The following is a 27,132-nucleotide window of genomic DNA, read 5'->3' on the forward strand; positions in this document are numbered from 1 at the left end:
TTGTTGAAGAGCTGGTTTGGAGGTGCTGAATTCTCTCAGCTTTTGCTTGTCTGTAAAGCTTTTGAATTCTCCTTCATATCTGAATGAGATCCTTGCTGGGTACAGTAATCTAGGTTGTAGGTTATTCTCTTTCATTACTTTCAGTATGTCCTGCCATTCCCTTCTGGCCTGGAGGGTTTCTATTGATAGATCAGCTGTTATCCTTATGGGAATCCCTTTGTGTGTTATTTGTTGCTTCTCCCTCGCTGCTTTTAGTATTTGTTCTTTGTGTTTGATCTTTGTTAATTTGATTAATATGTGTCTTGGGGTGTTTCGCCTTGGGTTTATCCTGTTTGGGACTCTCTGGGTTTCTTGGACTTGGGTGGCTATTTCCTTCCCCATTTTAGGGAAGTTTTCAGCTATTATCTCCTCGAGTATTTTCTCATGGCCTTTCTTTTTGTCTTCTTCTTCTGGGACTCCTATGATTCGAATATTGGGGCGTTTCACATTGTCCCAGAGGTCCCTGAGGTTGTCCTCATTTCTTTTGATTCTTTTTTCTTTTTTCCTCTCTGCTTCATTTATTTCCACCATTCTATCTTCTACCTCACTTATCCTATCTTCTGTCTCCGTTATTCTACTCTTGGTTCCCTCCAGAGTGTTTTTGATCTCGTTCATTGCATTATTCATTTTTAATTGACTCTTTTTTATTTCTTCTAGGTCTTTATTAAACATTTCTTGCATCTTTTCAATCTTTGTCTCCAGGCTATTTATCTGTACCTCCATTTTGCTTTCAAGATTTTGGATCATTTTTATTATCATTATTCTAAATTCTTTTTCAGGTAGATTCCCTATCTCCTCCTCTTTTGTTTGACTTGGTGGACTTTTTTCATGTTCCTTTACCTGTTGGGTATTTCTTTGCCTTTTCATCTTGTTTAGATTGCTGTGTCTGGAGTGGGCTTTCTGTATTCTGGAGTTCTGTGGTTCCTTTTTATTGTGGAGGTTTTACCCAGTGGGTGGGGTTAGATGATTGGCTTGTCAAGGTTTCCTGATTAGCGAAGCTTGCGTCAGTGTTCTGGTGCGTGAATCTTGATTTCTTCTCTTTGGAGAGCAATGGAGTGCCCAGTAATGAGTTTTGAGATGGGTCTATGTGTTAGGTGTGACCTTGGGCAGTCTATATGTTGACGTTCAGGGCTATGTTCCTGAGTTGCTGGAGAAATTTGCGTGGTATGTCTTGCTCTAAAACTTATTGGCTCTTTGGTGGTGATTGGTTTCAGTGTAGGTATGGAGGCTTTTGGACGGTCACTTATTACTTAAAGATCCAGGTAGTCAGGAGTTTTCTGGTGTTCTCAGGTTTTGGGCTTAAGTCTCCTGCCTCTGGATTTCAGTTTTATTCTTCCTGTAGTCTCAGGACTTCTCCAACCATACAGCACTGATAATAAAACTTCTAGGTTAATGGTGAAAAGTTTCTCCTCCGTTAGGGACACCCAGAGAGGTTCACAGAGTTACATGAGGAAGGGGAGAGGGAGGAGGGAGATAGAGATGAGCAGGAGGAGAAAAAGGGGGACTCAAGAGGAGAGAGACAGATCTACGAAGTTGTCTGATCGCAGAGTGTTCTCCGTAGCCCAGACACCCACAAAGATTCACAGAATTGGATTGGGAAGAGAAGGGGAAAGGAGGAAATAGAGGTGTTCTGAGGTAGAAAACAGAGAGTCAAGATTGGGAGAGAATAATCAACACACTCCTGAATAAAAATGGGAGCTGAATATTGGATTCTTAAATGTTCACAATTTATATCATATACTGAAAAACAAAAATTAAAAATCTAGAGTAGAGGTTAGACTCTTAAAAATACTATATTAAAAACAAAAACCAAAACATAAAAAAAAAAAAATTTTAGGAATATATATGAAGTTTGGTATAAAAATAGGGCTTCTCTTCTTCTTCTTTTTTTTTTTTTTTTCCCCCTGTAAGGTTATAGTGTATTGAAAATGAAAATTAAGGAGTAGTAAGAGGAGTACTAGATGACTTTAAAAGAAATGAGAAAAAGAAAAATAGAAAATAGAAGAGAAGAAGAAAAAAGAAAAGGAAAAAAAAAGAAGAAAAAGAAGAAAAAAAAAAAGAGAAAAAAATTGTTTTACCTAATTAAAAAAATCGTAAAAATCTTATGAAAATGAAAGTTAAGGAGTAATGGGGGAGTAATAGGGAATTTTAAAGGAAAATAAAAGAGAAAAAAGAAAAAAAAAATTTTTTTTTTTTTTCTTACTTAAAAAAAAAAAAGAAAAAGAAAAAAGAAAAAAATATATCTAGGAATTTCTCTGGAGCTGTTTCGGTCAGTGTGGGTTCGGCTCAGTTTCAGATATCTCCTCGTTCCAGCTTATACTTCTCGATATCTATAGGTCCTTCCGGTGAAGTCCGTGTTTTCTTCAGGGATTTTAATCTGTTGCACCGGTCCCTTCTGAAGCGGTTCCCTTTGTTTATTTGGCTTCTGTTGCCGGTCTCATCAGGGCCTAATTTCTGCCCTGACCCAGGGGGCGGAGGTGGATTCTTATTCAGGTAGCTAGTTCCGTCGCGCTCCGGGGTGGGGCTGGCGCTGCAGGGAGGGGCTGGCGCTATTTTCTCCGTCTGGGCTGCTCAGGCTCCAGGCGGTTCCAGCCCTCGGGTGATTCACAAAAGCGCGGTACACAAAGCTGCGCCTGCGGTTTGTCCCTACGCCGCTCGAGTGGCTCAGGCAGCCAGGCGCTTGTCGGGCGCTCTCTCCCCGTGTGCGGCGCGCCTTCTGTCCTGCGCTATCCCAGCCTCAGTTTCCGCTGCGCCAGTCGGGTGCGTGCGCCTTCTGCCCTCTGCGTCCCCAGCCCCAATCCCGCCCGCACTGGCCGGGTGCTTGTACTGTGTCTAGTCGCGACCCTCCCGGCAGATGTCGACCATCCAGAATCCCCGGAGGTCTTTGATTAGAAGGCGGAGGCCCGTTTGCAGTGTGGTAGGGGATGTGGTCCTTGGGGCCGAGCCTGCCCCCTTCCCCTCCCCCCTGCCTCCTGCCTCTGGCGGGGCTGGGCCGGTCCGCAGCCTGCAAGCTCTTCTCAGGACCTTCTCGGTCCCTTTGTTCTGCGAGCGGCCGGCAGTGTGTTCGGGCCGGTTAATTTTCTCTCTCTTTTGCTCTCCCACAGTTCAAGCTGGGAACCCACAAAAGCTCCCTCCGATTGTCCTCAGGGCACTCAGGCCCCAGACCCTACCCCAAGCAATGCCGCCCGCTCCTCTCCGTTCCGCCCCCACTTGCTGGTTGCGGATGCGGGCGTCTGGGGTACTTTTCTGCTGGGAGTTGCTTTTAGGCTCGTAATCTGTGGGTTTTATTTATTCTATCCCTCCCAGCCAGATTCAAACTCCGAGATTCAAACACTTCCCCCAGGCCCGCCAGGTCGAGGGTTTCCCGGTGTCTGGAAACGTCCTCTATTAAGTCCCTTCCCGGGACGGATCTCCGTCCTTAGCTCTTTTGTCTCACTTTTTATCTTTTATATTTTGTCCTACCTCCTTTCGAAGACAATGGGCTGCTTTTCTGGGCGCCTGGTGACCTCAGCTAGCGATCGGAAGTTGTTTTGTGAAGTTTGCTCTGTGTTCAGTTATTCTTTTGATGAATTTCTAGGAGAGAAAGTGGTCTCCCCGTCCTACTCCTCCGCCATCTTGGCTCCTCCTGTCTGTACCCACAATTTTTAAATTACATTTTCATTTTGCTTCATGGCTTTGCTCTTAAATTCTAATTTAAAGCCAAAGAATGATAGGATTAGAAAGCAGTGGGAGCATTGCATGGCCCATTGAACTTGAATTCCAAAGACCCAGGTTTGAGTCCCAGTGTTGCCCCTATCTTACCATGTGACTCTGGCTGAATCTCTCCTGCTTTCAAGACCTTGTCCTCTTATTCTTTAAAATGGGCATAGCAATACCTAACAACATTAGTATGAAATATATTCAGTGAGTTTAACTGAAGGGGCTTTGAAAATGCTGAGGTACCACACAAATACTACAAAATATAATTATTCAAGACCATGTCAAGTACAACCACTTCTTACAAGTAATTGAAAGTTGCCCTTTTCCTTTTTTGAGCTTCCGTAATCCTTTTCCCAACAATTGCTTGTATTCAGATTGAGTGTTTGTATTGCATGGTGTGCCTCCTGCTGTTCTCTACCAGCTCTGCATCTTGCCAGTCCAGGGGGATTGTAAACCACCCAAGGGATGCACTTATAGTCTCTCCTATTTCTCTTGAAAATAATATTTTTAAATATTTTCTTCTTTACCCCTTGGACAAAGGAACACTGGGTGAAGAGAGCACAAGTATTATCAGTGGATATGATTTTAATTTTTAAAAAAAAACGCTATTTAACTAGCTATTCAGATCAAGATAAAAGTGATGTGTTAATTTTATGCATGTTGAATATTGTGCTGTTAAGGGAATTTGTAGCAGAAACACTGACAAACTTTCTAACATAACCTTTACCTGTTGTCTCAAAGGCAAAATGTTTTTCACATGTATGCTTTAATGATGTGTTTAAATTGTTATTTTTTAGGGTTGCCCTGTGATCCCACTTTCATCCTGGGCTGTGCTCCCTGCAATGTGATCTGCTCCATTATTTTCCAGAACCGTTTTGAGTACAAAGATCAATTTTTTCTAGATATGATGAAAATGTTTAATGAAAATGCCAGAATTCTGAGCTCTCCATGGCTGCAGGTGAGGCTAAGTTCCTTTCTTCTTGAGGAATCATTTCTGCTCTCTTCTGCATGAGGTCCAGATCTCTCTTTGCACAAAGCTGTGAGGTGAATGTATGAAGAGCACAGTCTGGCCCAGAGCTTAGCATCATGGAGTGCTCATCTGGGGTAGATGGCTGAGCCCTTTAAGAGCAGACAGGAAAATACATGCCCAGAATGATACAGAACTGCAATTCAGTTTTGTTGACTCTGTTCAATGGTTTTTCCATAAACTACTTGGGTGACTTCTCCAAAGCATGCCCACAGCAGTAGAAGGACCTGCAGACCCTTCTGGAAAGGCTTCCATTGCCCACAAGTCTAGTCATTGTCTCCACTTAGTTGCTACTTCAGCATATTAATTGGCAGGAATATCTGCTTTGGGGAAGGAAGAGAAGATCTCCTTTAGGGGGAGAGTGCTCCCAGGGGACACTGACGAGGACAGGAGAGTTCGATGCTTCAGTTGGCCCTGACTGGCAGAATAGTTGCTTTGGGGATGACGGAATGATTGTTTCCTTGGTGTAGGATCCAAAAACAAACCTCACAGGTGTACCCTGTGCTGAGCTGACATGTTCTGCCCTCTGCCTAAAAGACAATGGTGTGACCTCATAAAGGTCACTTAACTGATCTGGTTCCCAGTTACTTTATCCATAAAATGTTGAGTTGTGTTTCATGGTGTCTTGTGAACCCTCTAGGTTCTAAAATACTGATTTTATGTTTGAGGCTACTAAACAGAAATAGAAACATCAGGAATCAGCTCTGTGCATATCAAGTTATCCAAATTCTCTTAACCTCTACTGTCATCTATAAAATGTAAATCCATCCCTTATTTCATGATTGTAGGGAAAACTTGTTGTAAAAAAATAATAAGATAATTGATATAAGGATGATTTTATACTATAAACATGATGTGTGAATATAGGAAATGATTATTATCTTTCATCCCTGGGTTGAATTTTCTTCCCCAAATACATCTATCAACATAGATACTGTGTATTGTGAAATAAATATTTCCTTCAATACAGAGACCATGTTATATTACTATTTTAACATGGCTGCTCACCAAGAATGGGCATATAGTATATAAATTTTCATAAAGTGTTCTTTATTTAATAAACTATTGTTTTTTTTCTAGGTCTGCAATACTTTTCCTGTTCTCATTGATTATTTCCCAGGAAGCCATAACAAATTCCTCAAAAACTGTGCTAATTTAAAGAGTTATATTTTTGAGAAAACAAGAGAACACCAAACATCCCTGGACATTAACAATCCTCGGGATTTTATTGATTGTTTCCTAATCAAGATGAAGCAGGTAAAATGTTAATGACAACTCACTAACTTGGTTGCTTATGCAGTTTGGGGGGGTCATTGAATTTATTGGAGATATTTCAGTGGTTTGGCATTCTATGCTGACAAGTATTTGAATTGTGCATAAATCTATAGCAAGAATCTATTATGGAAGATATAACATTTAACTTTAATCAGTTGAATATATTGATTCTACTCTTCACATACTGATAATATACCTATGGAAAGACAGAATGACACTCAGGTGAAAAGGAAACATTTAGAAACAAGTTAGAAAATACAAATATTGTGGTATATGATGATGGACATGATCGTTGCACACACTGTACTAGGAAATGGAAAAGACTGGCTTAATCTAGCTGAACTTTTTGCAGGTCAGGTGGTTGGAAATAAATCTGAATATATTAGCACTGAAGGGCAAGGTAGGGAATTTCAGATGGGTGAATGCTATATACATAATGCTGTATATATTGGCCTGTGATGAGAAAGAGTAGGTAGGTGGAAGAGAAGCCTTAATTTTGTGTGAAGTAAAATGAATTGGCAGAGATATGGAGTTGGAGTTACATGTCTGTGAGCATGAATCGTGCATCATGTGTTGAAAAGACTATTTTCCCCACATGAATCATTTCAGCATCTTTGTCAAAAATCAACTGACCCAAAATTTGAGGGTTTATTTGTGTAATTTGACATCTTTTCCAGTAATCTGAATGTCAGCCCTTACACTTTCATCTAGTCATTTTAATTACTGGTTGTTTTCTTTTTTTTTTTTTTTTTTTAATCAGAGACATCTCTTTCCCAGCATAGGTCCATATAGTTAAAGCTATGGTTTTTCCAGTAGTCATGTATGGATGTGAGATTTGGACCATAAAAAAGGTTGAGTGCCAAAGAATTGATGCTTTCAAATTGTGGTGCTCGAGAACTTGAGAGTCCCTTAGATTGTAAGGATAGCAAACCAATCAATCCTAAAGAAAATCAACCCTGAATAATCATTGGAAGGACTGATGCTGATGCATGGGTTTGGGTAGACTCCAGGAGTTGGTGATGGACAGGGAGTCCTGGCGTGCTGCGATTCTTGAGGTACAAAGAGTCAGACACGACTGAGCGACTGAACTGAACTGAACTGAATGAATGATGATGCTGAACATATTTTTGTTGGATGTTTATGAGTTGTTATATAGATCGTGAAGATCTTTTTTGTTTAGTTCTTCTATGTATTCTTGCGACCTCTTCTTAATATCTTCTGCTTCTGTTAGGTCCATACCATTTCTGTCCTTTATTGAGCCCTTGCATGAAATGTTCCCTTGGTATCTCTCATTTTCTTGAGGAGAACACTAGCCTTTCCCATTCTATTGTTTTCCTCTATTTCTTTGCATTGATAGCTGAGGAAGGCTTTCTTATATCTCCTTGCTATTCTTTGGAACTCTGTATTCAAATGGGTATTTCTTTCTTTTTATCCTTTGCTTTTCACTTCTCTTCCTTTCACCTCTATTTGTAAGGCCTCCTCAGACAGCCATTTGGTTTTTTTTGCTTTTCTTTTAATTGGGGATAGTCTTGATCCCTGTCTCCTATACAATGTCATGAACCTCCATCGATAGTTCATCAGGCACTCTATCAGATCTAGTCCCTTAAATCTATTTCTCACTTCCACCATATAATCATAAGGGATTTGATTTAGGTCATACCTGAATGGTCCAGTGGTTTTCTACACTTTCTTCAATTTAAGTCTGGATTTGGCAATAAGGGGTTCACGATCTGAGCCACAGTCGGCTCCTGGTCTTGTTTTTGGATCCAAAACTAGCCACTGGTGATGGAATTCCAGTTGAGCTATTTCATATCCTAAAAGATGATACTGTGAAAGTGCTGCACTCAATGTGTTAGCAAATTTGAAAAACTCAGCAATGACCACAGTACTGGAAATGGTCAGTTTTCACTCCAATCCCAAGGAAAGGCAATGCCAAAGAATGTTCAAACTATGGCACAATTGAACTCATCTCATATTCTAGTAAAGTAATGCTCAAAATTCTCCAAGCCAGGCGTCAGCAATACGTGAACCGTGAACTCCCAGCTGTTCAAGCTGGTTTTAAAAAAGGCAGAGGAACCAGATATTAAATTGCCAGCATTTGCTGATCATCAAAAAAAGCAAGAGAGTTCCAGAAAAACTTCTATTTCTGCTTTATCAAATATGCTAAAGCTTTTGACTGTGTGGATCATAATAAGCTGTAGAAAATTCTGAAAGAAATGGAAATACCAGATCACCTGACCTGCCTCTTGAGAAATCTGTATGCAGGTCAGGAAGCAACAGTTAGAACTGAACATGGAACACCAGACTGGTTCCAAATCAGGAAAGGAGTATGTCAAAGCTGTATGTTGTCACCCTGCTTATTTAACTTATATGCAGAGTACATCATGAGAAATGCTGGGCTGGAGGAATCACAACCTGGAATCAAGATTGCTGGGAGAAATATCAATAACCTCATGTATTCAGATGACACCATCCTTATGGCAGAAAGTGAAGAACTAAAGAGCTTCTTGATGAAAGTGAAAGAGGAGAGTGAAAAAGTTGGCTTAAAGCTCAACATTCAGAAAACTAAGATCATAGCATCTGGTCCTATCACTTCATGGCAAATAGATGGGGAAACAGTGGCTGACTTTATTTTGGGGGGCTCCAAAATCACTGCACATGGTGATTGCAGTGATGAAATTAAAAGACGCTTACTCCTTGGAAGGAAAGTTATGACCAACCTAGACAGCATATTAAAAAGCATATTACTTTGTCCACAGAGGTCTATCTAGTCAAGGCTATGGGTTTTCCAATAGTCATGTATGGATATGAGAGTTGGACTATAAAGAAAGCTGAGTGCAGAAGAATTGATGCTTTTGAACTGTTGTGTTGGACAAGACTCTTGCGAGTCCCTTGGGCTGCAAGAAGATCCAACCAGTGCATCCTAATGGAGATCAATCTTGGGTGTTCATTGGAAGGACTGATGTTGAAGCTGAAACTCCAATACTTTGGCCACCTGATAAAAAGAGCTGACTCATTTGAAAAGACCCTGATGTTGGGAAAGATTGGTGGCAGGAGGAGAAGGGAATGACAGAGGATGAGATGGTTAGATGGCATCACCGACTCAATGGACTTGAGTTTGGATGTATTCCAGGAGTTTGTGATGGACAGGGAGGCCTGGCGTGCTGCAGCTCGTGGGGTCGCAAAGGCTCGGGCACGACTGAGCGACTGAACTGAACTGAACTGTGGGTTCTTACCCATTTTTATATCTCCTTTGGAAAAATATTATTCAAGTTCTTTGCCATTTTAAAATTGTGTTGCTTGTCTTTGTCATTGAGCTGTAAAATTTGATATTTTGTGCATTATGCCCTTACATATATATAAAACGCCAGTTTTTTCTCTCGATTTATAGTTGTCATTTCAGATCTTCGATTATATCTTTTGATACACAAATATTTTTACTTTGATACACAACATTTTTTACTTGATGAAGTCCAGCATATGTATCAGACAAATACATATATAAGACAAATATATACACATATATTTGTAACTTGGTGTCACATCTAAGGATCTGTTGCCAAATTTGTGTCTGTGAAGATTTACCACTGTTTCTTCTAAGAGTGTTATATGTTTAGCTCTTACATTAAAGTTTTCATCTATTCTGAGTTACATTTTGTGTATGAAGTGAGGCTGACTTATCTTCACTCCTTTCCTTGAGCTTACCTAGTTGTTTCAGCACCATTTCACAGGTAGTAGCAAAATAATTCTGATTCTTCCCTTCCATTCCTTGTATCAGGCTATCATTCTTCCCACTTTTATATAAGCATATATATTTGTATGACATATTCATAAGCATTACCCAATTAAATTCATTGTTATTATTTTGAACAAACTTTTAGCTTTGAGATCAATTAAGACCAAAGAAAATACCTTTTTAAACCTTCGCTTTTTCTTTGTAGCTCTTCATTTATATAGATGTGTTTCTCACCTATGTGATTTTCCTTCTCTCTGAAAAATTCCTTTAACAGTTCTTGCAAGGTGGTTCTATTGGCAACAAATTCTCTCAATTTTTGATTTTCAGGCTTTTTTCCCCCTAAGAAAGTCTTCATTTCTCTTTCCCTAATGAAGTATCATTTTGCAGGGTTCACAGTCTTGGTTGGTGATTTCTTTCTCTTGATGCTTTAAATATTTCACTCCACTGTCCTTTTGCTTCTGAGATATGTAAGGAGAAGTTAGAATGATTCTTCTTATTGTTCTTTAATAAGTAAGATGCTCTTTTCCTCTTTTTTCAGAATTTTAAAATATTTACTTATTTATTTTGGTAATATGAAAATATATGCCTAGGTGCAGGAGCTTTTTGATTATGTTTTGCTTTTTTGATATATTTTGTTTATGTTCCTTACATTTGCTTAATTGGTGGTTTAGTATGTGATATTAATTTGGGGGAAATTCTCAGTCATTATTGTTCATTATTGTTTCAAATATTTCTTCTGTTCCTTTTTCTCTTTTTTCTCCATCTCCAATCATGAATATGTTACACATTTTGAACTTGTCTCATAGTCCTTGGATATGCTTTTTTTCTCTTTTTTAAAAGTCTTTGGTCTCTTTGCATTGGCAGTTTCTATTGAGATTTCCTCAAGATAGAGATTCTTTCTTCAGCTCTGTCCCGTGTACCGAGAAGCCCATCAAAGGCATTCTTTATTTCTGTTACAGTGTGTTGATCTCTAACATTTCTTTTTGATTCTTTTTTAGGATTTCTATGTCTCTCCTTACATTTCCAATCTGATCTTGCATGGTTTCTACTTTATCCTTGAAATCCATGAGCAGAGGAATATAATTTTATGTCCTAGTCTGATAATTCCACATCCCTGTCTTGTCTGGTTTTGATGCTTACTCTGTCAAATTCTGGTTTTTGCCTTTTGGTATGCCTTGTAATTTCTTATTGAATGGTGAACATGCTGTGCTTGGTGAAAGGAACTGTTACAAATAGTCATTTAGTAATGTGATGGTGACATGTGGGAGGAGGGGAAACATTCTATAGTCCTATGAATCCGTCTCATACATTAAACAAACCTTTGCTTCTGGACTGTGAGCTTCACACGTGTTTTTCTCCTTCCTTAAGTGGGAAAGCATAGGTTTAGTAGACTAGAGGTGAATATTTTTCTTCCCTCACATGGAATGCTAGAGCTGACTGGATTATTTCCCTTTCCTTCAGTCAGTTAGGCTCTGATAATACCCCAGCAGGTGAGGCTATTGATTAGCTAGTTTCTGTTGAGGGCAAGGTTTTTTAAGAAGAATCGAGTGCTCTGCTATATTTTTAAAACACTCCTTTTGCCCTTCCCCTGCTGGAAGCATAAAGGTTTTTTGTTTGTTTGTTTGTTTGTTTTTTCTCCAGCTGTACTTTGAGAATTTGCTAAAGCTCCTAGAGATAAATCTGAAAAAAATTTGATGGCCCCTGGAAGATGGGGTCACCCTGTCTCTCAAAGTTGTTCATGCTAAACCTTGAGGATTTCTTTATTACAATTCAGATTTTTCCTTCCCTGATACTTGTTCCAATGGCTCTTTTCACTCATTGAAGCTCCTTTTGGTAAGTCTGACTCCCTGTATTCCCCTGTCAACCTCTCCAGTCTAGGGAGCATTGGTGTTCCCTTTGTGCTCAACACTCTTAAGAGTCTTTGAAAAGTTTATTTTTTGGTCTGCTCAGCTTTTTAATTGTTTTTAGGAATGGAGTTGAAGCTCCCAAGGTCTTTACATGTAGAACTATCAGATTTATTTTTCTACATTTATATATTTGTGAATTTTTAATTTTTCATTCTGCTATTGATGTTTAGGGGATTCTCAGGTGGCTCAGACCACAAAGAGTCTGCCTGCAATGCAGGAGACCTGGGTTCGATCTCTGGGTCAGGAAGATTCCCATGGAGAAAGAAATGCAACCCACTCCATTATTCTTGCCTGGAGAATCCCATGGGCAGAGGAATTTGGCGGGCCATTGGGTCACAAACAGTCAGACACGACTTCACTTTCTTTCTTTCTTCTATTAATGTTTAGCCTCTTTTTACTGTGGTCAGAGAAGATAAGTTGTATCATTGAGTTGATTGGGTCATGAAGATCTTTTTTGTATAGTCTGTGTGTTCTTGCCACCTCTTCTTAATATCTTCTGCTTCTGTTAGGTCCATACAATTTCTGTCCTTTATTGAGCCCATCTTTGCATGAAATGTTCCCTTGGTATCTCTAATTTTCTTGAAGAGATCTCTAGTCTTTCCCATCCTATTGCTTGTCTCTATTTCTTTGCATTGATCACTGAGGAAGGCTTTCTTATCTCTCCTTGCTATTCTTTGGAACTCTGTATTCAAAAAGGAATATCTTTCCTTTTCTCCTTTGCTTTTCACTTCTCTTCTTTTCACAGCTATTTGTAAGGCCTCCTCAAACAGCCATTTTGCTTTTTTGCATTTCTTTTCCATGGGGATGGTCTTGATCCCTGTCTCCTGTACAATCTCACGAATCTCCATCCATAGTTCATCAGGCACTCTATCAGATCTAGTCCCTTAAATCTATTTCTCACTTCTACTGTATAATCATAGTAGAAAGCAGAAACATCTAGTCTATTCTAAAATCAATCAGTCTTGGGTGCTCATTGGAAGGACTGATGCTAAAGCTGAAACTCCAATACTTTGGCCACCTCATGTGAAGAGTTGACTCATTGGAAAAGACCTTGATGCTGGGAGGGATTGGGGGCAGGAGGAGAAGGGGACGACAGAGGATGAGATGGCCGGATGGCATCACCGACTCAATGAACATGAGTTTGAGTAAACTCCGGGAGTTTGTGATGGACAGGGAGGCCTGGCCTGCTGTGATTCATGGGGTTGCAAAGAGTCGGACACGATTGAGCAGCTGAACTGAACTATACAGAACTGTGATGCTGGAGAAGGCTCTTGAGAGTTCCTTGGATGGCAAGGAGATCAAATCAGTCAATCTTAAAGGAAATCAACCCTGAATGTTGATTGGAAGGACTGATGTTGAACCTGAAATTCCAGTACTTTGGCCACATGATACACACAGATGACTCATTGGAAAAGACCCCAATGCTGGGAAATACTGAGGGCAGAAGGAGAAAAGGATGACAGAGGATGAGATGATTGGAGGATGAATCATCTCAGACGATGAATGGTATCACCGATTCAGTGAACATGAACTTGTGCAAACTCCAGGAGATGGTGACAGAGAGGGAAGCCTGGCATGCTGCAGTCCTTGAGGTGCCAAAGAGTTAGATGCGACTTGGTGACTGAGCAACAACAACAATAGTCGTTTTTGCTTTTCTATTTGCCTACATACTTATTTTTAACAAGGAACTTTATCAATCTGGCTTTGAATTATCTTCTATCTTTGATTTTGTTAACCAGGAACTCCTTATCCTTTATTTTGGGGGTGTCTTATAGCTCCTATTTTTATGGAGGGGTAGTTTTGCCACATACAAAAGTCTTGGTGGACATAATTACCATCAAGATTTTAAATATATCTTTCCACTGATTTTTGGCCTCTACAGTTTTTGTGGAAAAACTGAAATGTTATCATATGGATGATCCTTTGTATATGACAAGTTACTATTCTCTTGATGCTTTGAACATTCTCTCCTTTGCTTTGGCTTTTGACAGTTTTATTTCAATATGCCTTACTGTGAGCCTGTTTGGTTTTATTCTTCTTGGAGCTTAACTTTTTGGATTTCTAGATTCAGGTACTTCGCAAAATTTTGGAAATTTTCAGTCATTCTTATTTTAAATACTTATTCCTTCCTGATCTCTCTTCTGGGACTCTATAAAGTGGATGTTACTACAATTGATTGAGTTCCATGGGTCCCTTAAGATCTGTTTATTTTTCTTTATTCTTTTTTCTTTCTGATAATCACACTGCAAATTTTTATTCTTTCTTCAGGCTTGTTGTTTCTTTCTTGAGTTTCCTGTAGTCTATTATTCAAACTTTCTGGTAAAATTTTAAATCTTCAGAGATTGCATTTTTTTTAGCTCCAAGACTCTGTTTGGTTTATTTTTATAGAAACTTTCTCATTATTCTGTACTTGTTCATATACTTTTCAGATTTTCTTTCATTCTTGATGATTTTCATCGGTTGTTTAAGCATATTTAACGCATTTATCTAAAAGTTTTTATTTAGTAAGTCCATGCCTGGACTTCTTCAGGAATGATTTGTGTCAATGATTTGGTTTTTTAGCTGCTAGTGGTCCATGCTTCTTCCTTTTTTGTATACTTTGTAACTTTTTAATTAAATTATTCCTAGGAAAAGCCCGGTCAAGAACTGGTGTATACAGATGAAAACTTGGAAAACACTATATTGGATTTGTTTGCAGCTGGAACAGAGACAACGAGCACCACGCTGAGATATGGGCTCCTCCTCCTACTGAAACACCCTGAGGTCACAGGTATGATAACATGGTGGGCACGGTGACTGCAGAAGAGATGAGAGAAAGATGCTTGAATGTACTCTACCTTGTTTCTCTCAGAAAACTATTTAAGTCTCTGAGCAGCTTCATTTTTCTCACATTTAATGAAGGGATAGCAATGTGACATCTTTACATAATATGAGATGACTAAGAGGAGTAAAGACTGTGAATGGTAAGAACATCAACACTGTAGCATCTGAATTTCATGGGAGGTTATGTGTAGCAGGCATGGCCAGCATGAATTGACCTGGGGCTGCATATTGGTTTTATCATGGAAATGTAACTGTGATGGCCCTTCATTCTGAAAATGAGATGTTCCAATCAACAGTGTCTGAGGACTACTTGGTGGTCTAGTGTTTACAAATCCACCTGCAGTTCACGGGGCCGTGGTTCAATCCCAGTTTGGAGAGCTAAGGTCCCATGTGCTGTAGAGGGTGGCCAAAAATCAAAACAAAAGAAAAAAAAAAAAAAAAAAAAAGCCAGTGTTGGGAGAATGGAAATGCTCCTTACTGAAGCATAATTGGAAATCGTAGAAATTTAGTGAAGTTGCCTGATAAAATTTCCACAGTCTAGGAAGTTCTCTAAAAAGTTAGATTGACAATAAATTGGCTTAAGATATTTATGTAAAGGAATTTTATTGGTCCATAAGTTTCTTTTCAGAAGAGTGGTTATTGCCAAAAAATGCATTTTAAGGAGTCAAGAATTTTATCTTTCACAAGAACTTTTCGTTAGAAATTAATTTTTAAAGGATTATGGCTATGCGTCACTGTTTAGAAACATACATTACCTTGATTAGTGTCAGAATAGCCCTGAAATGATTATAACATATAAGAATTAGCCTTTTAAAGTTGGAGAAGAGGAAGTCAAGTAGCAGTCAAGAAATATTCAACAGATTTCTGAAATACAGAGAGCATATTGAGGGGTGACAATGAAGTCAGTAGAGAGGATGAAGTTGTTGTTCAGTCACTGAGTTGTGTCCAGCTCTTTGCAACCCCATAGACTGCAGCACGTCAGGCTACCCCGTCCTTTAGTATCTCCCAGAGTTTGCTCAAATTCATGTCCATTGAGTCGGTGATGCTATCTACCCATCTCATCTTCTGCTGCTCCTTTCTCCTTTTACCCTCAATCTTTCCCAGCATCAGGGTCTTTTCCAAAGAGTTGGCTCTTTGCATCAGGTAGCCAGAGTATTGAAGCTTCAGCTTCAGCATCAGTCCTTCCTTTGAATATTCAGGGTTGATTTCTTTTAAGGTTAACTTGCTTGATCTCCTTGTAGTCCAAAGGGCTCTCAAGAGTCTTCTCCAGCACCACAATTCAAAGCCATCAATTCTTCAGTGTTCAGCCTTCTTTATGGTCCAACTCTCACATCCATAGACAACTACTGGAAAGGCCATACCTTTGACTATATAGAATTTTGTCAGCAACATGATGTCTCTGCTTCCTATTACTCTGGCCTGGTTTGTCATAGTTTTCCTTCCAAGGAGCAAGCGTCTTTTAATTTCGTGGCTGCAGTCACCATCTGCAGTGATTTTGGAGCCTAAGAAAATAAAATCTGTCACTATTTTCATTTTTTCCTCTTTTATTTGCCCTGAAGTGATGGGACTGGATTCCATGATCTTAGTTTTTTTGAATGTTGAGTTTTAAGCCAACTTTATCACTCTCCTCTTTCACCCTCATCAAGAGGTTCTTCAACTCCTCTTCACTTTCAACCATGAGAGTGGTATCATCAAATGAGAAGTCATTTATGTTCTTAAAGTCTTAAAGGTTCTGAATTGGGAAGTACCTAGTTTCAAAAAGGATAGAGGAGACAAAGGCTGATAAAAGTAGCTCTCCCAGCCAGGAGTCTTTGATAACTCCTTTTATCAGGTAACTTTCATTCTCCAATAGGATGAGAGAGGTTTACTGTCTAGAGAAATGGAATCTAAAGGTCCTACACTCAGGATGCTTGACAGAGACAGGGGGAAAGAGTGAGGCCACAACATAGAGGAAAGATTAGGGAAGAATCCACTTCTTGAATTCAGAGATTCTTGGTTCCTTTCTCCATCCTGCTTCCTGAAATTCAGCTGCCAGAGAAAAACTCCAGAGTGAGCACTCTGGAGAAAAGACTTCCAAGTTTTGCCATCTAGACAGAAAATTATCTTAACATGTCTCACAGAGTGAATGAAATAAAAACATCCTTCCCAAGACACAAGGTCACAAAATTTCAGAACACCAGGATGAAAGAGAAAATCACAAAACCTTTCAGAGAGATGTAGCAGATCATAGATAAAAAATTAGAGTTCACAACAGCATCAGAATTCAAGAGTAAATATCAAACTGGGTATTAATTTTTAAAGGGTGTTTTCAGTCTTGTATGTTTGTCACAGTTTTTATCCATAGTTTCCCCTATCTCATCCAGATGCCTGAAGTCATGTCAAGGAAGTCATGGGCTCTAGGGATTTGAAAAGCTCATGAAGGAGAGTGAAAGTGTCAGGGCTATTGCTAGAAAGTAAACTTGGAAAATATCCACATCTAAATGGATTAGGTGGGTAAAGCAGGTATGAGGAGAGACACCAAGAACAAAAGAGAGGTGATGGAATATCTGTAACTTCTGAATAATAAGTAAATTATTATTAGGAGTTTGATGCATCTGCCTCAGTGTTAGGAAATAATCCTAAATCAAATATGAGTCTCAATCCTAAGTCAAGATACAGAGTTGTTTGAATTGAACTAAAATAATATGCTTAGGTCCAAGAAAGTACCAAAAAGGAACATAATCATAATTTTCTTACCAGGAAGCAATGTTTATTTAATCAGAATGATATTAGAGTGAATATTCTAACAACCAAATATTGTGGTGTAAATATATTGGGGAAATGGACTAAGGGGATTTTTGTATGTGTGTGTGTGTGTGTGTGTATGTGTGTGTGTGTGTGTGTGATTTTGTATAAGTGGTGGATGGAGATGTAAATTCTCAACTCCCATGCCAGGACATAAGATTATTTTTTAAAATTTGCAAGTTAAAAATAGAAACAAAGAGTCATTATTTTAAAATAGGACATGAATTTCAGAAGAAATTGCTAAAATGCTCAAACTGTGGCATTTGACAATAGGAGGATAAAGTGAATACCATCGTAAATTGTTCATGCAAAATACACAAATACAATAAAACACATATAAGTTAAATTTTAACCTGTATTATTTTGATATAAAATTAATATTTTATTCTTGCTTGTTTTTTGAAGGACAATATTTTTTAATTAATTTATTTAATTGAAGGCTTATTACTTTACAATATTGTGGTGGTTTTTGCCATACATTGACATGAATCAGCCACGGGTGTACATGTATCTCCCATCCCCAAACCCCTGCCACTTCCCTCCCCATCCCATCCCTCTAGGTTGTCCCATTGCACCGGCTTTGAGTTCCCTGTTTCATGCATCGAACTTGGACTGGTGATCTGTTTCACATATGGCAATATACATATTTCAATTCTATTCTCTCAAATCATCCCACCCTCACCTTCTCCCACAGAGTCCAAAAGTCTGTTCTTTATATCTGTATCTCTTTTGCTGTCTTGCATATAGGGTTGTCATTAGCCATCTTTCTAAATTGCATATATATGCGTTAATATACTGTACTGGTGTTTTTCTTTCTGACTTACTTCGCTCTGTATAATAGGCTCCAGTTTCATCCACCTCATTAGAACTGATTCAAATGTGTTCTTTTTAATAGCTGAGTAATATTCCAGTGTGGATATGTACCACAACTTTCTTATCCATTCATCTGCCAATGTGATTTCTTGACTTTAAATTCTGTTTATATTTGAAACATTTCATCATTTCTCTTTGTTTTATCATGCATGCTAATATAGAGATATGTATAGATGTATCTTAAGCCAAGCTTGTAAGAGACTTGCAAGTGTCTGTACTATGACCATTACCTCTCTATGTTTAGGTTCCTTTCTGGTCTTGTAGTTTATGTGTATAATAATGTTGAAAGTGAAAGAAAGTGTTAATTGTTCAGTTGTGTCCCTTTGCGACCCCATGGGCTGTAGCCCACCATGCTCCTCTGTCCATAGGATTTTCCAGGCAGGAATACTAGAGTGAGTAGCCATTTCCAGCTCCAGGGCATCTTCCCAAACCGGGGATAGAACCCAGGTCTCCTACCTTGTAGGCAGATTCTTTACCATCTGAACCACCCGGGAAGTTCATATGCTGTTGGGACACCTTCATAAATGCCTCATGTATCCCTGAATTGGTATGGAATATGGTGTGCATTTTCCTCTTTCTCCATCCTTCTTACTTATCTCTTATCAGTTAAGGTCCAGGAAGAGATTGACCGTGTCATTGGCAGACACCGGAGCCCCTGCATGCAGGACAGGAGCCACATGCCCTACATGGACGCTGTGATCCATGAGATCCAGAGATATGTTAACCTGGTCCCCACTGGTATACCTCATGCAGTGACCCAGGACATTAACTTCAGAAACTACCTCATCCCCAAGGTAGGATTGGTTTCTCTTATACTGACCTCATTGGTCTTGAAGTTCCCATTTATACAGTATGGGCACAATCTTCGATGAACACAAGGTGAGAGAAGTAAAAATAGTCTTGTGTGTGGTGGTTTGATGGGTTGTGTGTTGTTTCCAGTTTAATCTGTAAAGGTTTGTAACAGATTTTGACAGGTAGCAGTATAAGACTTCCACATTTTTTGTTTCTTTTATATTGTTTATCTAACCATAGCTGTCCACATTTCCAACTGAATGTTAGTATCAATTTGTCCATTTACCAAAATACTCTGCAGGGATTTTTTTTTAGAATGGTGACATTTTAGATCAATTTAGAAAGATTGAATATCATGATATGAATATGATACAGTCTCCCTGTTTGAAAGGGCTTTCTGTAATGTTTTTCAATAATTTATTCCAGGAATTGGCTTGAATATTTTTGGGATAATTTTGCCAAGGTGGTTATTGTAGTTAGAATTTTTTTTAAATGCTTTATCCATTTTTTGCATGTAATATCAAAATATAATTGCTTTTATCATTTTTATGAACTTGTATATGGCAAACTTGCTAAATTTAAAATCATTTCTGAAAATTTCTCTCTAGTTAATTGCAATTTCTGTATACATTATCCTGCCTGTCTGGATTAATATCTTTGTATCATCCTTTTTTTATTTCTGATTTGAAGGAGAGTTGAAGTTAACACCTCACTATTGGGAATGATGTTTTATCTATATTTTGTTGGACTTTTTTTAAAATCAAATTAAGGAAGTTTGCCTGGTGGCCTAGTGGTAAAATAATCCTCTTACCAGTACAGGAGATGCAGGAGACACCAGTTTAATCCCTGGGTCAGAAAGTTCCCCTGGAGAAGGAAACGGCAACCCACTCCAATATTCTTGCCTGGAAAATCCCATGGCGAGAGGAGCCTGACAGGCCACAGTCCAAGGGGACTAAAGGAGTTGGACATGACTGAGCAGGAGCACAGACAATATATATTTGGTAGACCACACCAGGTTGTTTTAGTTAATGCAGAATTCAGGTTAAATCATTGATAAGCCCGAATGATTTCACTATATTGCAATATGTGAAAAAATTTTCCATTAACAACCACTTGTGTATCCATATTCAGCTATCCATCAAAATGTCCTTACTCGGTATGCATACCTCAATAACAGTGATTATTGTACACAGAGGAATAATAGCATGGCTTATCACTGAAACAATGATATGATCTAATGCACCGGATATACTTAAAATATCCCAATTTTCTTAGAATAACCTTTCTAGTTTTTCTGTTTTCCTTCATAAATGAGGTGAAGGTCCATACTGTCACTTATTCCATTATTATTCATTATGCAGTGCTGTTCACATGACAAAGTGGTGTTTGCCAGATTGCTCCAGAGCAGAAGCATTTTTTACATTTAATACACCAAAATCTATTGCATGATACATTAGGGCTTTGAGAGTATAGTGTTTCTTAATCATTTACCCAACAGTTTTAGCTTTGCTAGCAAAACATGTTTAAATTGATGATACTAACCTGAACTGGTATGAAATGATTTTTCTAGTTTTATCATTCTTCCTGTGTTTCAAATCTAGGATTAATGGGTGATGATGTCTACTGTATTTTTGTTTTCTTAAATAATTTTATTTATTTATTCATTTATTTTTGTCTGTGCTCGGTCTTTGTTGCTACATGCGGGCTTTTCTCTAGTTGTGGCGAGTGGGGGTTAATCTTCATTGCAGTGCATGGGCTTCCCATTTTGTATGACTTCTCTTGTTGTGGAGCATGTGCTCTAGGGTACAAAGGCTTCACTAGTTGTGGTGATTTGGCTCAATAGTTGTGGTTCCCAAGTTCTAGAGCACAGGTTCAGTAGTTTGGTGCCTTGACTTATCCGCTCCACAGCATGTGGGATCTTTCTGGACCAGGGATTGAACTTGTGTCTCCTGCATTGGCAAGTGGATTCTTTACCACTGAGATACCAGGGAAGTTCTACCATATGTTTTCAAATAAAGACAGACTGTCTGCATGGCAATGGTAAACAATAATATTTGTTACCAAACTTATTCTATTATCACAGAAGATCATATATTCATTTATAAAAAAATTTCTAGTTCAATAGAGACTTCCATTTTAAACCATAATCCAAATACGAGATGAGTGAGAATTGAAATGATAAAATAAAGCACCTCATGGGAACAGACACTTGTATCCAAATATGGGGATTAGCAGATTGGATTCATGAGATCTGACACCTTAGGACCCAGATACCGAAGTTTTCAGATGCTGTTGAAGTTCACATCAGCAGCATCACTACCACTAGTCTTAAACTTATCCTTGTTAATTACTTGTTCTGTCTGCCTCAAAATACCACTGCTCTTCTTTGGACTGAAGTTTCCTCTTTATTGGTCCTTAGAATGGAATAACGATTTGTAGCATTCCTTCTAGCTTCCTGACTTCTCCATAGTTTATTTTATCTTCATCTGTTCTTTCCAGGGCACGGATATATTAACATCACTGACTTCTGTGCTACGTGATGACAAAGAATTCCCCAACCCTGAGGTATTTGATCCTGGCCACTTCCTGGATGAGAGTGGCAACTTTAGAAAGAGTGACTATTTCATGGCTTTCTCTACAGGTAATAATTTTTTTTTTCCCTCAAACCTTTAGAGGACAATATACCTTCTAAAGATCAGTTGGGAGTTATATAGTAATCCTATGGGGCTGGTAGAAACGCTTTGTCCATGTTGAGGAACAGCAATCCCAATGTCCACGCACTTTCCCTCCCCATGAGACATCATCATTATTGGGCTAGATTACTGGAGCTTTGGAGAGGTGACCCAGTTATTTCAAATTTAGAAGTAAAACTTGAGCTGGAAATTGAAAATGTAAGAGAACCATATCTTAGCCAAAAAGAACCATGTGTTATAAAATCTCAAGGTGTGTTGGAGGTTGATGAAAAGGAGGTATACTTAGAACAGAGAAGTGAGCCTGTGAAGAATGAAAAGAAACATGTGGGACTACTAGGTTAAGATCAGAAAATACAGCCACGATATATGACTTTCAAGAAAAATATAGATAAAAGCTTGAAAATATAAAATTGTGGTTATAATATGTGAATAATTTAATGAAGTGTTTGGAATAGTCAGTAAATATTTGTTGAAAGAGTAATATTTGCTATGGGAAGATGTCAGATGGATAGCATATGTGTCCACCCTTTGTCCATCAGTCTCCCTAGTCATCCTGCTTTCCATCCATCCATTCAAGCATTCATCAAATGGCTACTACATAATCTCTTTCTGACTGTCAGAAAGACAGAATGCAAGGAACATTTACTCTCTGTGTTTGTTATTTTCAGGAAAACGTGTTTGTTTGGGAGAGGGCCTGGCCCGCGTGGAGCTGTTTTTATTTCTAACCACAATTTTACAAAAATTTACCTTGAAATCTGTGGTTGACCCAAAGGACCTCGACATCACCCCAGTTGTCAATGGATTAGCTTCTGTGCCACCTTTTTACCGGCTCTGTTTCATTCCTGTGTGAGGAATGTTCGATCATCTGGCTTCTTCACTCATGTTGTCTTCAACTCCCTCTCATCTGCAGCATTGTTCACCTGCTTCCCCTCATCTTTCCTGAGAGTGCCTGCTCTGACCTCTCTTCATTCATTGTACAATTTCACTGCAGAAGTGTATCTGCTCTTCTTCATACTCTGTAACATCTGTATTGGCTTCCAGATAATGCACATAATTATCTGATGTTGAGTAGTTCCACATGCACAGGACTACATACTCCATCAAAATAAAACAAGATTATTACTCTCTGTACAACACAGAGCTATTTCTGCTTTGCCTGTTCCTAATAAAACACATAACTTGGTAAGCCAGCACCAAGCTTTCCTTCTTTTGTGCATATTGCAGATAAGGGAGGAAAGAAAAAAAGGCAAAGGTGTCACATGGTCCTCATATGCACAGAGAAGGACAGAGGGAATGAGAGTAGAAAAACTCGCTTAGGTGCATGTTACCATGAGTTACTTGAGGTTTGGACTTGAAAGTGAAAGAAATTGTTTTCAGGAGCATCTTAATCCTGTAGGGATTATGGAGATCACTGTTAATTGTTGTTTAGTTGCCCAGTAATGTCCGACTCTTTGCAACTCCATGGGCTGTGGCCCATGTGCCTCTTTCTCCATGGGATATAATATCTCAGCCACGAATACTGAAGTGGGTTGCCATTTCCTTCTCCAAGGGTTCTTCCCCACCCAGGGATTGAATCCGGGTATCCTGCATTGGCAGGCAGATTCTTTACTGCCATGCCACAAGGGAAGCTCAAAGTCAAAGTAAGTCAGAAAAACTACAATTGAAAATCAGAATAGAAATCAATAAGATTGTATAAAGGAAATAACTGAATAGAATCAATGAAACCAATGCTAGTTCTTTGAAAATTTGAACAGAATTGATAAATCTATAGCTAGGCTACCCTCAAAAATGCGTTGGACATGAGTTTGAGTAGGTTCTGGGAGTTGGTGATGGACAGGGAAGCCTGGCGTGCTGCAGTCCATGGGATCGCAAAGAGGTGGGCCCGACTGAGTGACTGAACTGAACTGAACTGAACCCTCAAAAAAGCTATAAGACAGAAATTACACAACTTATCCTTGAAATGGGGAGTCATCTCTTTGATGCCATGGACATTAAAAGGATAATGAAAGAGTATTCTGAATGACTCTATGTCCACCAATTTGATGATTTAATTGAAATGGGTCTATTTCTTAAGTACTCAGTCTGACAAAATGTACACAAGGAATAATATCAGTAACATGGCATTATAGGAAGTGCTAAACTACACTTTCCCCTGTGGGCATATTGATTCAAAACAACATTAATAAGTTCTCTTTGTAAAATAGCAATTTGGAAACTAGTGGAAAGATTTCTGTACCCTTAGTGAATGTGAATTCAGCTACATCAAAGCCAGAAAGAAAAACAAAGACACAGTCTCACAAATTCAACAGCAAATTAGAAGGACTATACATCATAGTTATTCAGGATTTATCCCTGTCACGCAGGACTGCTTCAACATACAAAATTCAATGTGATATGCAACATTACCACCACAAAGAATGAACATCATATGATTTTCTCAACAGATGTAGTAAAAGCATTTGACAGCATTCAACAAGCATTCACTACAAAAAACTCAACAAACTAGGAATAATAAGCCCATATGAAAACCAGTACTTAGAATCATAGATTTCAAAAAGTTGAAAGCTCTTTCTCTAAGCTCTGGCGCAAGGAAGGAAATCCACTCTCACCACTGATACGCGTATTAGAAATTGTAGTTAGAGAAATTAGAAAAAGAAGGAAAAGGCATTCAAATCAGAAGGAAGAGCTAATATTATATCTGTTCACAGATGATATGACCGTATGAAGAAAATTCTTAAAGATTCCATAATAAAATCATGTAAGAACTAATAAATGAAATAATTCAGTAAATTTGCAGAACATAAGGTAATCAACATGCAAAAAATCAGTTGCTTCTCTATATACTAATAATAACCTATGTGTTAATTAAGAATACAATAGAGGGGAGGAGCCAAGATGGCGGAGGAGTAGGACGGAGAGACCACTTTCTCTCCTAGAAATTCTTCAAAAAAAATAACTGAACGCAGAGCAAACTTCACAAAACAACTTCTGATCGCTAGCTGAGGTCATCAGGCGCCCAGAAAAGCAGCCCATTGTCTTCGAAAGGAGGTAGGACAAAATATAAAAGATAAAAAGCGAGACAAAAGAGCTAAGGACGGAGATCCGTCCCGGGGAAGGGACTTAATAGAGGACGTTCCCAGACACCGGGAAACCCTCGCACTGGCGGGCCTGGGGGAAGTGTTGGAATCTCAAGAGTTTGAATCTGACTGGGAGGGATACAATAAATAAAACCCACAGATTACGAGCCTAAAAGCAACTCCCAGCAGAAAAGTACCCCAGACGCCCGCATCCGCCACCAGCAAGTGGGGGCGGAACGGAGAGGAGCGGGCGGCATTACTTGGGGCAGGGTCCGGGCCTGAGCGCCCAGAGGACAATCAGAGGGAGCTTTTGTGAGTTGCCAACTTGAACTGTGGGAGAGCAAAGAGAGAGAAAATTAACCGGCCCGAACACACTGCCGGCCGTTCGCAGAACAAAGGGACCGAGATTCTGGGCAACCGAAGTCCGCCGGGAGGGTCGTGGCGAGACGGAGGGCGCGGGCGTCCGACCAGCGCGGGCGGGAACTGGGGCTGGGGACGCGGAGGGCAGAGGGCGCGCCGACTGGCGCCGGCGGGGACTGAGACTGGGACCGCGCAGGGCAGAAGACGCGCCGCACCCGGGGAGAGAGCGCCCGTCAGGCGCCTGGCTGCCTGGGCCGCTCGGGCGGCGTGGGGACGGAGCGCGGACCCGGCTTTGTGTGCCGCGCTTTTGTGAATCGCCCGAGGGCTGGAGCCGCGCACAGCTTGGCGCACGCTTCAGACAGCGCAGCCCGGAGCCTGAGCAGCGCAGACCGAGAAAAGAGCGCAAGCCTCTCCCTGGAGCGCCGGCCCCTCCCCGCACAGCCCCTCCCCGCACAGCCCCTCCCCGCAGCGCGACGGAACTAGCTACCTGAATAAGAATCCACCTCCGCCCCGTGTGTCAGGGCGGAAATTAGGCGCGGAAGAGACCGGCAACAGAACCCAAATAAACAAAGGGAACCGCTTCAGAAGGGACCGGTGCAACAGATTAAAATCCCTGAAGAAACCACCGACTGACTACAACGGAAGGGCCTGTAGATATCGAGAAGTGTAAGCTGGAACGAGGAGCTATCTGAAGCTGAGCCAAACCCACACTGACCGCAACAGCTCCAGAGAAATTCCTAGATATATTTTTTCTTTTTCTTTTCTTTCTTTCTTTTTTTTTTTTTTCTTTTTTTTAAGTAAGGAAAAAAAAATTTTTTTTTTCTTTTTTCTTGGTTCTCTTTTATTTTCCTTTAAAAATTCCCTATTACTCCCCCATTACTCCTTAACTTTCATTTTCATAGATTTTTACGATTTTTTTTAATTAGGCAAAACAATTTTTTTTCTCTTTCTTTTTTCTTTTTTTCTTTTTCTTCTTTTTTTTTCTTTTCTTTTTTCTTCTTCTCTTCTATTTTCTCTTTTTCTTTTTCTCTGATTTACTTTAAAGCCCTCTAGCACTCCTTTTACTACGCCTTAATCTTCATTTTCAATACACTATAACCTTGCAGAAGAAAGAGAAAAAAAAAAAAAGAAGAAGAGAAGCCCTATTTTTATACCAAACTTCATATATATTTCTAAAATTTCTTTTGTGTGTTTGGGTTTTTGTTTTTAATATAGTATTTTTAAGAGTCTAACCTATACTCTAGATTTTTAATTTTTGTTTTTCAGTATATGATATAAATTGTGAACATTTAAGAATCCAATATTCAGCTCCCATTTTTATTCAGGAGTGTGTTGGTTACTCTCTCCCAATCTTGACTCTGTTTTCTACCTCAGAACACCTCTATTTCCTCCTTTCCCCTTCTCTTCCCAATCCAATTCTGTGAATCTTTGTGGGTGTCTGGGCTACGGAGAACACTCTGGGATCAGACAACTTCGTAGATCTGTCTCTCTCCTCTTGAGTCCCCCTCTTTCTCCTCCTGCCCATCTCTATCTCCCTCCTCCCTCTCCTCTTCTCCATGTAACTCGGTGAACCTCTCTGGGTCTCCCTAACGGGGGAGAAACTTTCCACCATTAACCTAGAAGTTTTATTATCAGTGCTGTATAGTTGGAGAAGTCCTGAGACTACAGGAAGAATAAAACTGAAATCCAGAAGCAGGAGACTTAAGCCCAAAACCTGAGAACACCAGAAAACTCCTGACTACATGGATCTTTAAGTAATAAGTGACCGTACAAAAGCCTCCATACCTGCACCGAAACCAACCACCACCCAAGAGCCAATAAGTTTTAGAGCAACGCAGGAACATTGCCCTGAACGTCAACATACAGACTGCCCAAGGTCACACCTAACACATAGACCCATCTCAAAACTCATTACTGGGCACTCCATTGCTATCCAAAGAGAAGAAATCAAGATCCGCACACCAGAACACTGACGCAAGCTTCGCTAATCAGGAAACCTTGACAAGCCAATCGTCTAACCCCACCCACTGGGTAAAACCTCCACAAT

The 27,132-nt window shown here is 39.5% G+C and overlaps 1 protein-coding gene across 2 annotated transcripts in view; it reads left to right on the forward strand.

The window, feature by feature from the left end:
* LOC136158247 (cytochrome P450 2C19-like) overlaps nt 1-22,498 on the forward strand; it is a 33,540-nt gene extending 11,042 nt beyond the window's left edge. The window contains exons 4-9 of one of the 2 annotated variants that reach the window (XM_065920037.1): nt 4,536-4,696; nt 5,846-6,022; nt 14,312-14,453; nt 18,770-18,957; nt 21,455-21,596; nt 22,317-22,498. In XM_065920037.1, coding sequence (XP_065776109.1) covers nt 4,536-4,696; nt 5,846-6,022; nt 14,312-14,453; nt 18,770-18,957; nt 21,455-21,596; nt 22,317-22,498 — 992 coding nt within the window. The remainder of the gene's footprint in view (nt 1-4,535; nt 4,697-5,845; nt 6,023-14,311; nt 14,454-18,769; nt 18,958-21,454; nt 21,597-22,316) is intronic. The other variant, XM_065920038.1, reaches the window with a different exon arrangement.
* Nucleotides 22,499-27,132: the final 4,634 nt, after the last annotated feature.

The sequence above is a fragment of the Muntiacus reevesi genome, chromosome 2 (genome assembly GCF_963930625.1).
Source record: "Muntiacus reevesi chromosome 2, mMunRee1.1, whole genome shotgun sequence".
Classification (NCBI taxonomy): domain Eukaryota; kingdom Metazoa; phylum Chordata; class Mammalia; order Artiodactyla; family Cervidae; genus Muntiacus; species Muntiacus reevesi.